Source organism: Homalodisca vitripennis, chromosome 2, assembly GCF_021130785.1.
Source record: "Homalodisca vitripennis isolate AUS2020 chromosome 2, UT_GWSS_2.1, whole genome shotgun sequence".
NCBI classification, from domain to species: Eukaryota; Metazoa; Arthropoda; class Insecta; order Hemiptera; family Cicadellidae; genus Homalodisca; species Homalodisca vitripennis.
Window position 1 is genome coordinate 45,467,035 of NC_060208.1, and position 14,452 is coordinate 45,481,486.

General features: G+C 35.5%; 1 protein-coding gene across 6 annotated transcripts in view; it reads right to left on the minus strand.

The window, feature by feature from the left end:
- Nucleotides 1-14,452, minus strand: part of LOC124356170 (regulatory-associated protein of mTOR) — a 98,843-nt gene that overhangs the window by 63,146 nt on the left and 21,245 nt on the right. For all 6 annotated transcript variants that reach the window (XR_006921826.1, XM_046807338.1, XM_046807337.1 and 3 more), the window contains exons 4-7: nt 13,932-14,078; nt 7,764-7,927; nt 6,866-6,925; nt 5,834-5,934 (exon numbers count right to left, since the gene is read on the minus strand). Coding sequence is in view for 5 of the 6 variants with exons in the window: in XM_046807338.1 (XP_046663294.1) it covers nt 5,834-5,934; nt 6,866-6,925; nt 7,764-7,927; nt 13,932-14,078 (472 nt within the window). In the remaining variant the exon portion in view is untranslated. The remainder of the gene's footprint in view (nt 1-5,833; nt 5,935-6,865; nt 6,926-7,763; nt 7,928-13,931; nt 14,079-14,452) is intronic.

Here is a 14,452-nt window from a genome sequence, read left to right on the forward strand (position 1 = left end):
ATTGGAGACCTTCAGGAGCACTTGGGGGAGGGTTGCTATCCAGTGTCATACGCGGATGACACTGTCCTCGTCACAAACAACAAGTCGGTGCAGGCACTGGAAATTGACACCTACACATCTATAACTACAGCTAAGCACTACTGCCTGAACAACAATCTGATTTTCAATGCATCCAAAACCAAATGCATCATATGGGGAAGACATAAAGATTATGTATCTTCGCCACTGGACCTAGAACAAGTGCTCTCTGCAAAGCATTTGGGTGTCACAATTGACAATCGTCTCTCATGGAATCAACATGTAGACATAATGTGTTCAAAACTCAGCACAGCTCTTTTTGTTTTAAAGAGAGTTAAACACATTAGCACACCAGAAGCTACTAGAATCGCTTACTTTGCGCTTTTCGAGACACATGTTCGCTATGGAATAGTGCTTTGGGGGGGCTCTTCTATCACCAACCTTCAGCGAGTCCTAGTTATGCAGAAGCGTGCAGTGCGAATCATGGCTGATTTAAATCCTCAAGAAAGCTGTAGAGATGCTTTTAAGAACTTGGGCATACTCACAGTGGTGTCTATTTACATTACGGAGGTAATATTACTGGCTATCAGACAAAACTGCTTGAGGAACCGTGATATCCATGAACGCCAAACAAGACATGGCAATGACTTCAATCTGCCAGCCCACAGATCAGCTCTATTCGCCAAGAAGCCAACCTATGCAGGTGCCAGGTTATACAACATGCTACCAGGAGAACTTAAGAACCTTGGCCCACAAGTTTTGAAGAGGAAAATGTTCAAGTGGCTAGTGGAAAAGACTGTATACAGCCTAGAAGAATTTATGACCATCAACACCTACTAATAAAAGTTAACAAAAATGTTTTAACTTATACTTTTTAAGATTTGACGCTGTCTCTGTTCTTGATGAATATGAAAATAAAGTCTATTGTCTATTGTCATTCAAGTCGCCTCTCTTAAAAATACACTCAAAAAAAGCAAACATTTAAATTATAATATCGAAACTAACTATAGTTTATATTAATCCTGGTTTTAGATCTATTAAATTTAAATTATGATTCAATAAGATATTTATTAATAGCTAGTAATTTATTTGATATTTTTATCACTTAAAATACTAATTGTATAACATTTTATTATTAATATAAAATTTATTAATATTATTAATAGTCAGGGAGCATCACATGACTGGCTTGCTAGCTACCTGAAAGATCGACAGCAACTAGTGGAAGTAAATTATACCAGAAACAACACATCCCATAAAGCAAGATCAACCTTACTCCCAATCACTAGAGGTGTACCTCAGGGATCTATACTTGGACCAGTGCTCTTCATATTGCTGACAAATGACCTACCAAGCTATCTTCTTGACTGGGCCCAAGCTATGTTATATGCAGATGACACCGCTCTTCTTATTGCAAAAAAAGACACAGAATCTCTTGAAATAAATTCATTTATAGCCCTGAATATGACAAAGCAATACTGCCAACATAATGACCTAGTTCTTAATGAGAGCAAAACACAACAATTAATATGGAAAGGCCGAAGAACCAATGATTACTATGGCTTACCTGAAATAATCCAAGATAATGAAGCCAAGTATCTCGGCATAACAATAGATGACAATCTCTCTTGGAACTCACACATTGATGGTCTTTGCAGCAAGCTCAACTCTAGTATCTATGCTCTTAAAAGAATAAAAAGTACTTGTAACAATGATACTACCAGGACAGCATACTTCTCTCTTTTTGAATCTCATCTGAGGTACGGACTACTTGTGTGGGGCAACTCCTCAGTAAGAAACAGGGAGCGGGTTCTGGTTCTACAAAAGAAAGCAATTCGAATTCTTGCGGGACTGACTCCTCAAGACTCATGCCGTCAGGCATTTGGAGAACTAGCGATCTTGACAGCTGTCTCACTCTACATCTGCGAGACCATCTGCTTCACAATAGCTCAGAAACCTGACCAGCTAGGTGACACACACAGCTATGACACCAGAAACGCCTGTGACTATGCCCTCCCCACACACCACCTGACCCTATTTGAAAAGAAACCTACATACATGGGGAGAAAACTTTTCAATCATCTTCCAGAGGACCTCAAGAGACGCAGAGATGAGAAGTACTTCAAGACAGCACTCAAGGCCTGGCTGCTGCAGAAACCATATTACACCCTAGAAGAATTTTTAAATACCTGATTGTACAACTAAATTATATTGACACAATTCTGTACTCCATGTATACGAATAAAGATTTCTGTATTCTGTATTCTGTACTGATACAAAAAGTTAATAGGTCAACCATCAAAACGGCTGACTACTCGGTAAAGGAGCAGACTGAGTACTTGTGTTTCCACCATATGCCTAACATTTCTCTGCGCTGTCTAATCTTTCTAACAAACATTTCTAAGAACTTATCACAAGCAAAATTTGAACTATCGTCATCTGTATCAGGATTTGTGAATCACAAATTAAACTAAATATTGTTTTTTTATTTATTTTTTTTTCATTTGGGATGAAGCTATGTACTGTAGAACCATCCTTTGTACACTGTTAGTGGAATATCTTGCTGATTAAATCTAACTCTAAATGTTCCAAGCAGAATATATTGTGATACCTCAAAACTAAATATTATATTTGTTCGTTCTACAAAAGACCACCAGAATGCAATGTATGAGAGTGCTTCTTTGGTGTTTTATTATTACACAATGTGCAACGTGACTCATAACATCCAGTGACTCATACATCCAGTGACAGCGACAACTCAAGGGTTTGTTTGTTTTGTCTGTCCAGCTGTCACTCCAAGCATAAACACTCTTACTTTGTTTAGTCTAATGCTCTGCTATTGTTGACTGTTATGCATGGTTACGTATTTTTGAAATGTGATCTTATTCGTTGTTTTATATAGTATATAAAGTTACTTTTTTATTTTTATTTAATATACAACTATGGTGAAATATTATCTTGTATATGTATTTCATAATTATGTGTTTAATAAATACAACATTACTATTAAATTAACTTCTTCTGACACTATTGGTTACATAAAAAGGGTGATTGTTCGAAGGAGGTTTTAAATTTTGAGCATTCAAGCTGCAGAGACACCTTAGTAATTATGTGGTATGCAAATTCTGTAGCATAGAAATAGTTAATGGAAGCCTTTATCTTGCATTACAGAGACTTTATAGAAGTTCCAGAAGAGTAAGGTGGTGTTGGTTGACTTGCCAAATAGATATGACCTTGCAACTTGGTCATGTGTCAATGAAGAAATAAGAAGAACAGATAATGCTCTAATAGTTTTCTATGAAGCACAAAATTGTTAAAATTGTTGAAGTCAGCAAGACCGAGAGACAACTGCACACTTGGCATGGGATCCATCGTAATGCCAGAGGGAAGATATGGTTGGCTGTGAGCTGCTCAGGAGTTTGACAAATCTTCAATGCCAACAGAAAATGGACAGCTGTAAATTTAAATATTACTGAATTTGTATTGATAACTACAGTGATGCTTGGTGATTTATTTACTGAGCATGAAGGGTTAATCATATTCTGTGCTAATCAGTTTAATGGATAGTAACTTGACATATCAGAACCATTATTATTTTATATGTATAAAGAAAGTAGTGTCATAACTTTGGCAGATTCAAAGTTCGCAACTTAGAAAAAGGACAATATACAAAGAGAATTTGACTGCACTGAGCTATATAAAATTTAATAAGCAGTCTCACCAGTCACAAGACACAGGTAGATTCCCTTTGCAGTTCATAAGACTTGCACATTGTAACTTATGTCAATAAACCATCTGGTTCTTTAAGAGTCACAAGAACATAAATTACATTAACTCTCTAAAGCCCTGGCTTCTAACAGCTTCTGGTCTTTGTCAACTCCCCGTTTTTGGGAGCTCTCAGACTTCAAGAGTAATGAACCTCAAGGACCTCCTAACCTCTGGCAGCTACCAGCCTTTGGGAGCATTTCAACTATGGAAGTCCTCGACCCCTAAGACCTCTCAGCCTTTAGGAGCTCTAAGGCACTGGTGGCTCAAGGCCTCTGAGCTTCTGGTATCTGAACGATACCTGTCTTTGAGAGCTCCAAACTCTGAGAGCTCTTGGCCACTAGGAGCTCCCAGCCTCTGGAAGTTCCTAGTTTATGGTAGCACTTGGCATTTGGAAGCTCCAGACCCCTAACAGCTCTTATCCTCTGTGAGTTCCTGGGGCTCTGACAGCTCCCAACCTTATGTATTTTCCAGCCTCTGGGAATTCCCGGCACCAGGAAGTTCTCTACCTATGATAATTTGCACAGTTCAGGTCCCACAGGGTGCCATGGCATCAACAGTCAGCCACCTCCTTCTGAATCCAAACCGAGTGCATTAAAGATGTATTTAGTTTTAAAAATATACTTTGTTATTCACACACAAGTAAAATTATATTTGACACTAGCAGTTACCGGTGGCTTAACACGCAATATAATAGGCTTTGCATGTGAATGAGCACTTCTGGTTCCAGGGAATTATATTTCCGATGCAAATATTGAGTTTGCCCTTATACCACAATCAAGAAAATATGTTAAGTTAAGTCCATATATTAATGGCCATTGTAATTTACTCCAGTCAGTACTTTTTGTGCCATATTTGATTTAACCTTGTTTCCCTTGTTTAACCTTTTTTTTGTAGGTATGGTGTACTACAATTTTAATGTTATCTGACTCAGGAATGCTTTACAAAATAAATGTTTTGACATAGGTTTTAATACTGTTAATTAGTTTATAGTTAATTTATTCATAGCTGAAAATATTAATACTGTTATTTAGAATAGAGCTTATTTATTTGTTAGCAAATCATTTTAGCTAGAATCTTGTTAAATCTATTAGTACTAACGATGGGAGACCGAAAAAAGGGAAATTTCTGACTATGTCATCTGTCTTACCAGCATAGCTGGATCTTGTAAGATGTAATATGACAATAAACATTCATTCATTCATTCATCCCTGATTAGGAAACAAATATACCTACATACACAAGTCTGAGAAGCCTACTTCTGTCAAAAGACAACCAAGATGGGTTTTATAACAGTCTTTAAATTTATTAGAAATTAGAGAGTAACTTTGTCTTTGATATCTGCATTACAATACAGACCAAGAACTGCATATTACAGAAAAGGTTGAAATAAACAGTGCTACTACTATCAAGCTTACTCTATGCTTTCAAGACTATAAATGAAAACAATAAAAATAATTAAATGGTGGTTAAATTAATTAAACATAAATAAGGTTGTGCTATTGTGAATAATCTATACACAGAATTATGTTATTGGCTTTACTGGAAATGAAGTACAAGAGTGAGAATAATGTATTGTGTTAACATTTGACAATATGGCTATGAATTTCCCATAACTTATTTATGTTTATTTTGTATTATCTCAATATTTTTGCATGTTCTTAACCATTTATAAATTTGATATTGCTTAGCTGTTTTTATTTACGCTAAAAATTGTTTTGGAATGATCCAGGCAACTCAAAATTTACAAGTTCAAAGATTTTACAACTCTAGCCTAGTACTTGTTCATTATTAATATTCTTGTCTCTGAAGTTATGTTTTTTCCTACAATGTAATAAAGTTCTCAACTACATACCAAGCAATAAATTGAATTTTAGTTAAATCTATATCATTTATACCAACTCAAAGAAACAATTGGAAGTCAGCTCTAATAGACCTTATCAGTACAGAAAATACAAGAGGGGTTCTAAGGTTAAGATCTATTTTAGCCTCACTGGGAGACATGAAAGAGTTTTCTGATGAACAGGGAGGTTGGGGAAAAGCATCTTACCTCTAGGTAGAGTGTTCCACGCTATAGTATCGGTGATAGCTGTGAAAATCCAGTTCAGTTCTCCCAGCATTGTTCTTCTATCACTCAGCTGGCCAGGGATTCTGAAAATATATATTTAGTCAACTACGTTCGAGCTCAACACTAATCCATTTAGTGCCTGAGTTTACTTACACATTCTGTTGTTTAACTTTACTTTTTGCAACACATTGACTGATATTTTAAAACTGTAATAATACTAGTGGCCAGGAGAACAAAGTGAATTAGAAACTTATATACAATAAGGATTTGTCTGTTGTCTACCCAACCTTGTTCATTCATAACTCAAGTTGCAGTCCATATCAAGATAACATCAAATTAAATAAACATCTGGAAAATAAATGTACCTTCTTTAAAGAAGCTGCAACTATCTCGGTCTGCAGGCTGAAATAACAGACAGAGAACTGCATTTGGCTGAACTGATGCTTTGTTGAAAGACCCAACATTGATTCAGCAAACAAGAGATTGTTGAAAAAATCCACAGGATTTATCAATTGGTTTTCAATTCTAAGGCAATTCCTTGGGACAATATCCCAAGAAAATCTATATTGAATTGCCCTACCTTATATAACAGCGGCCACAATAAATCCAAGATCACTTACCAATTCAAACATCAATGAAGAACTCTACTTATCAAGGGTTGTAACGTACTATGGATCAATGAAGCACTCTTAATTCCGCAAAAAGATACCTATGGCAATGTGGTAAACATACTGGCAACATTTAACAAATAAAAAGAAGAACTTTAAAGCAGATGTATTGCCAACCTTTCTTGTTACAAGCTAACTGAATTACTACCAAGTTTTTCTAAAATAACAATGTCAGTAGAAATTAAACTGTTATTCAAGTGCACTGGTCAAATACCTGGAGCAGAATTAAAATGCATCACAGGCTGATTTGGCAGTCCAATATAAAAAATTCCATTTGTTTATGGTCATTTTACAGTATTTTGAGACATTTTTTACCACTACATGTTTGAACACAAGTACTACTCACTTGTCGATCAGATCTAAAGTTACTCTGGGCTCTAGTCGGTTCTGATTCTGCATTACAAACCTGAAAAAGATAATAACATTAATAAAAGTTTAAAGATTAATCATTATAATCAAATTAAATAAACAGACAGTTTTCAGTTAAGAATCATATTGGTTATTCAGTCAAAATATTGTCTTTTAAATGGCATAATTCATCATATGTAGATTTTAGCCTTGAACACACACATATCCAAATATCCTAAAAACAACTGATTTAGAGAAAATAATTTACAATAGAACTTTAGAACCGTAGTGATTGCAGTAGTAATTCATTGAATTACTAAGCCCATGTTGATGCGCCTATTTGTAAATGTGTGGTTTAGTCTAGGTTAGGTTAGGTCCTACATTGATAGCGTCAACTTGTTGAGGTGTTGTTGGTGCAACCAACAGGCACATTTTAATCCTATATCATTATTGTTTTAAGTACAGTGCCACTGCAGTATTCAGCACTCTTGCATATAAAAATGGTAACTTTAGCATAATTTTGTACTGGCTTCCTTAAAGGTTATTAATTTTTATAATGGATTCGGTTAACCCAGTGGTTAGGATTATTTTACAGCATATATGTATATTTAAATACCTCAGAAGAAAAGAATTGAATCCAAAATATCAAAACCACCAATTTTACCAAAATTATTTATTTTCTTCTAACCTATACTTATTACAAGAATTTGATTTTTTAAATGTATATTAATCCATTAAATAATATTAAAAAACAACAAAATAATTTATATTAATACCAATGTTATTAGCATTCCACTTCAGAAACAACTATAAATTATCTGAACCTAATTTTAGAAGTGAGGCTCTGAAAAATTGGATCACATAACATTGGGTGTAAAGCTACCTATGACACTCACCAGCGCAGTGCTATCTTTATGGGCGTGGTTAGGCAGGAGGTGAAGATATCTGCAGGCAGATCTGGATTCATGGGCAGAATCTGGTCCGCAGAGCATGCTGCTAGTTGGATGCAGTTCTTAAATGAAGGTGGTGGCACTCGGTTTGCCGTTGATGAGTTTCCTTGCTACAGGAAACATTAAAATAGCATCAACATTTATAAATGATGTTCATTTATAAGAGTCTATTTGGCTAAGATTCAAAGGAAATTACAAGATTTCATAACATAGACTGCCAAGACATGACCGGATGATTTGAGCAGAACATCAGATCAACTGAAAGAGTTATCATTATGCAGGTGAGGTGTACAGGTATGAACAGTAGCCAGACAGCTCTTAGGCGTCAACCCTGTGTGTTCAACTCAAACCTTGTCTATAATTGTTATCAGGTTGTTTTCTTTCTCAGCAGGATAAACAATGTTACTCTTTGTTAGGTTCCAGGCCATGCAATAAATATGGGGAATGAAACATCTGGTACTTTAGTTAACTATGGCCATCACCAAACATGACAGAACCTCAATTGTTATTTGGAATCTCCAGCTGTGTAGCACAATTGAACTGGATACACATAAAACTCACTACAACAGAAGATGAAGAATGATGCTGTTTAAGGATAAGTAAGCTTGTTCTTCATTTAACATCCCAGAAAGTAGCATCCGATCTTCTCTTTACAAACAAATAAATATTTATTTTCTGAGATATTGGGCCTAATCACAAGGCATAGATAGATATCTGAGGAAACATCTTCACCAAGTGGGCATCACCAGTGATATTCAACTCTGTAGCTCACGCAATTAATAAAACAAAACTGTGGAACACTTGCTTTTCTACTAGACCATGTCTAATTAACCCTACAGCTGATGACCGATGGCACAGACGTTCATTAATATCGCTTGTGAACTGATAAAGACGGCACAGCCGTCAGTCAATTTTCTGCTATTATTAAGTGAAAACCATTTAAGTTATAAGACATAACTTGCACCAGTAGAATCCTCTAGTTATAAATAGCAATTCATTTTATATAGTTTAAATTTGTAATATTATTCGTTGTCAGCTGATATTGATCCATACACAGTACGGCATACAGCTGACGGACTACGCATCTAGTGACTCGCTGCATGCCTTGACGTTGTTGCTACCCTTGCTAGGTTATTATGTAGGCTAGTTGTTTATGATTGATTGTTATGTTGTGAAATGGGTGATCCTTGTTGTTTTAAGTGATACACTTGAACTATTGGATGGTGAAAGTGACACATCAGCAAATGAAGTGCATGATGATATTTCTTTGTCAGATTTGTTGTCAGGTAGTCTGGATGTTTATGAACTGGTGGAATGCGAGTTGGGTAGTAAACAAATCGACAGTGACAGTGACAACAATTCATTATTAACTGATATTCCTCTGATGAATCAAAGAATTCATCAAACACCAATATGGATGCGTACTGCCAAAAAAAGTAGTACATACTTTACATTTTTATCAAAAAGCTTTTTGTGTTGAAAATAAGTATACACATGTTATAATCTTTTAGTTCACTACAAAAGTGTGTACATTTTGTATATTTATAGTATCTTACTATCTCAAGTTATTTGAAAGCTATATGAAGTAAAACTTAAAAAACAAAAAATTTACATTACACGTTTTTTAATTCATGTACAAGTAAAAAAACGATACACTAGTAAGTCCACATTTATATATATATATATATATATATATATATATATATATAACTTATTACTTAGCATTTATTATATATTTTTTATATCTGGAAAATATGCTGTGCAAAGACAAAAATCAATATATTATTCTGGGAGTTTCTTATTATCAGTCGGAGGGTTAAAGGGACATTATGCTATCTTATAACATTTTGGAAAAGGAAGGCAATTTTCCATGATTGGAAAAGTGGTTGTTTTCCAGTGATTTACAGGATTGCTAAAACTAAACATGTAAGGCTTTTGGAGTACGCAAAAAGCTTTTGAGCATAGTGCTTGCCAATATGCTGCTAGTATCTATGTATAAGAATATCACTGCTTAGTTTTATGAAGCAGTAGGGGGGGAGGTTGATATTTCAGAAAGATAATAAGGTAAATGGTAATAGTTTGTCTATGATATAAAGCAAAGCCTAAAATGGAGATAATCATTTCATTTAAGTTTTTTAAACTTAAAGGAACAATAGCAATTTATTGATATTTTAAATAAACTATGAATCAATTAATAATTAGTTCAATCAATCAATTAATAAGTTAAATTAATTACTTCGATTAATTAATTACTGCAATTAATTAATTCTATTATGGATTATAGAAAACTGCTAATATAAAGATTGTCTGCAAAGTAACCTTGAATACTGTCTGGGTCGGTGTGTTATCTGCAGTGTATTAATTTTGTGCTGTAATTGTACATCAATATTGGTCACAATAATTAAAAAATTCACACATTTTGTGCTATAATACATTTCCAGATCAGTTCAGGACAATTTACCCACCCAGACTGCCGAGACTGCCGAGAGTGTTCAGAGAACTCGATGAGTAAGTCGGTCAAATGACAACGTGAGGGGAGGGCGGAAATAACCTATCTTCTCACTTCAGGCCACCACTCACTAATGTGTTTGTGTCCCAATTCTTTTCACTTAAATATTGTGTCAGATCAGTTTGTGTGAATTATTTATAATGCCAGTATTCAAAGCTAACGCAACTCAAACTAATAAAATTCCTTCAGAAAAATTTAACTGTATATACTGTATCGTGATGTGTATTTTAAGTGCTTTTGTGCAATAAAAAAATATTGTATTGTTTGTACATTTTGTTCTTTGTTTGTTCAATATTCTCCGTTAAACCTGGATTTCCTTTATGACGGATCGTCCGTGGTCCAGGCTAGTCTGACTTAACGAGGATGCACTGTACTATAGTTATAAAAATTAGTAGTATGGTGTAATGCCATATTTAACAATAAAACTAACTATCCAAATGTATACAGACATAAATTAAACAGTATTACAAAATTAGTATTTAAAATGAATTCTCCATTCCAAGTTATAATTTTCATTTAATCACCTGTAGTACATTAATTGATAAGTACATAATAATTGTAATTGTTGAATCTGAATACTTGATTAGATGCTATTTCATAACAATAAATCTATATTGAGGGATCATCAGGAGTTAAGGTCTACTTTCTAATAAAAAGTATACCCCACCAATTTAAAAAAATAACCTGTTTTAATTTAATTTTTTACCTCTTGCTCTATGTAAAAAATTATGTTTCCATTTTAGTTTAAACAATATTCATAACATTTTTACATGTCTTTTTATGCTGAAATCATATGACTGTCACCTGGCAAAGATAAAATGAAGAAACTGTAAGAACAGGTGAGGTGAGACACTTACCGCCAAGAAACTACTTTAGACAGTGAAATTCACTTGACTGTGTTTGTTCCCATCTAAAAAGATTTAATTAAAGTTTGAATATCTGGATAGGATATGCCATTGTTATGCAGAAGTAAAACTCCAGACATCAGAAAACCACATTGCTTGTTCTTTATTGCACACAGAAGTTTGCTCAGAGTATTGCAATGAGCGGCTGAATGTACTAGCTCTCTTACTGCATAAACTTGATTAACTCGTCTTTCCACAACACACTGAGTATTGTGCTTGTCTTATTGGCATTGACTTTGACTGCTGGTGGTTTAACATCACAACACACTTTACATTTAAGATGTTTAATCATAAAATAAATGTTTGAGCATAAAATTTGGCTTGTCATAATGCCCTATCATCTAGTACAAATAACAACATTTAAGAAATTAACAAAGTAAGAAACACTTATAATAGGCAAAACTAAGCAAATGAGAACATTAATTTTTGGATGGAAATAACATTTTTTGTATAAATATTACTATTAATATGATGTTGTCGCGCATGGGACACCTGGGGTGTTGGAATAATTATAGTCTATAAATAAAGCACTTTAGGTATCTCTTTAGTAAAAATGTGTACTTTAATGTATACTAAACTAGTGACAAAAACTATACTGATATTGAGTGGACTGTATTGTAATGTACTGCAGATAGCTAATGCTATGCCCTAATACTACAGGGTCTGTATAATAAGTAACCGGACTGACTTCAGGAAATTTTTTATTGGCAAAATATGTACAATTTTTCTTTAGAAATCTTCAAAGTAGTCCCCATTGGAGTCGATAACACGCTGATACCGTATTTTCCAATCCCTGAACGCTCCCTGGAAGTCGGCAACCTCGATGTTGTCTAGAGCCTTCGTCGTAGCACGTTGAACGTTTTCCAGAGTCCCGAACCGCATCCCCTTAAGGTGTCTCTTGATCTTGGGGAACAGAAAGAAGTCCGGTGGTGCCATATCCGGGCTGTAAGGAGGCTGTGGCAATGTTGCCCTCAACTGTTTTGCCAACTGTTCGGTGACGAGCAGGCAGGTGTGCGACGGTGCATTGTCGTGATGGAGAATCCACGAATCGGCAATCTCCGGACAGACTCGGTGAACCCGGGCGGTTAGTTGACGGAGCACCTCTCTGTAGTACTGGCCGTTTACAGTTTGACCGGGTGGCACAAACTCTTTGTGAACAATGCCTTTCACGTCAAAGAAAGCAATGAGCATCGACTTCACTTTCGATTTGCTCATGCACGCTTTTTTCAGTCATGGTGACGCCGGTGTGTGCCACTCCGAACTCTGCCGCTTCGTCTCAGGATCGTATTAAAAAACCCACGTCTGGTCTCCTGTAATAACGTGGTTGAAAAACTCTGGTTCGGTTTGCAGTCGATCAAGGATTTCCGAAGCGACAGCAACACGACGCTTCTTTTGCTCATCAGTCAGGTGTTTGGGTACTAGCTTCACGCAGATCTTCCTCATGCCCAGATCGTTCTTAATAATGTTTTGAACGGTCATCTTATCAATTCCGACCTCATCTGCGATAGCCCGAATGCTCAGACGACGATCACTGTTCAACACATCACGCACTTTTTGCACATTTGTGTCCGTGTGACTCGTTGATGGAGGACCGACGCGCTGTTTGTCATGGACGTTATCGCGGCACTCCCGGAAATTTTTGTGCCAACTGAAACACCTCAGTGGCAGAGCATCCTCACCATAAGCCTCTTGAATCATTTGAAGAGTTTCCGTGGCCGTTTTCTTGAGTTTGACACAAAATTTAATGCTAAAACGTTGCTCGATCGTACTCTCCATTTTCATTCCGACGGGGTAACTGAACATGCACTCCGCTCTCGCTCGATACTAACTCTCCAAGCGCTTGGAGGCAACTGCTGCAGCCCGGTTCCCTTTCACTAGACCCCCCACCACCACTACAGCACAAGATACCGGTTAGCAGACGCTTTGACGGAGCGGGGCAGGCTCAGTCCGGTTACTTATTATACAGACCCTGTATATGTAATGTAGATGATGCTGCTTTCTATTCTAGTGAGACACTGTTCCTACGCTCTGAGAACAACAAATTAATACCTCTAAAAGACCCTGTTATAAATATAAAAAAAAGAAAAGAATGTCTTATTTTACCAGGCGAAGTTAGGACTAAGAAGCCCTCTCTAACACTTAACCTGAAAAAATAAAATAAATAAATAAAATATAGTGAAATAGTGTAATATTAAATATAGTGATGTCACTTATAATATTCATCACTGTCCTTTCTAAAATTAAATTATGTCTAAACAAGGGCCTAGACTAGGATATATTAAAATTGTAGTATATTTCTAAGCAACATAAAATAACTATAATAAATAAACAAATAAAAAGAAAAGAATTAAGGCCGGCCCGTAACATTTGAAATAAAATCTTTACTTGTTAATTATATACATACAACTAATTTGAGAAGATTTAACTTGGTAAACAAAAAAGTATCAATTTAATTCTGTTAAAGAGTACATATACAGTCAGTTACTTAACCTATGTTGAGAAAATGGATAAGAAACAAGGCTATACATTAACAATGCTCACATTCATTTTTTTTTACCGAAACAACTCATTATTGAGAATATTAACGTTATAAATAAATCAGCTAGCCCTGAAATAGGTATATTGCATAAATAAACAGTTTTCTTTGGACATTGCTTATGGACATTTTTATTTTCTCACAATTTTACAACTCTCACTAACCTCAAACTCTCGTTCGTGCTGTTCGGCAAACTGCCTGAAGAGGTCCACTATGACTCCAGCACTGGAGCAGTCGTAAACATAGATAGAAGGAGCTCCCATCCAGGTCTGTAAGTCGTACACTGACAGCGGGATGTACTGGGTGTACGTCTGTGATAACCAGAGCAGGTGTTACACTTCTTGTACAAGCATTACTAACTAATGTTTTATATCTATTCGGTGGGAATACATGTGCAAAACATACATATTCCACAGTATAAATTGTATAAGGGTCAGAAAGTAACAAAGGGTAAGTTTTTGTGGACAAATAATTGAGAAATTTCTGATTACATGTGAAAAATGGAATTTTGCACATCAGTAGTGCCGTTACTTTAACCCTTTATAGGATAAACAGGTGATTTAACTGCCATACATTACATCCGGAATAAGACATAGCAATATATCACTCACTCAGTCTTGTGCGTAGATGACATGTGGGAAAATGAGCAAAATGGATACTTTTACTACCAATATCGTGTGGTGTG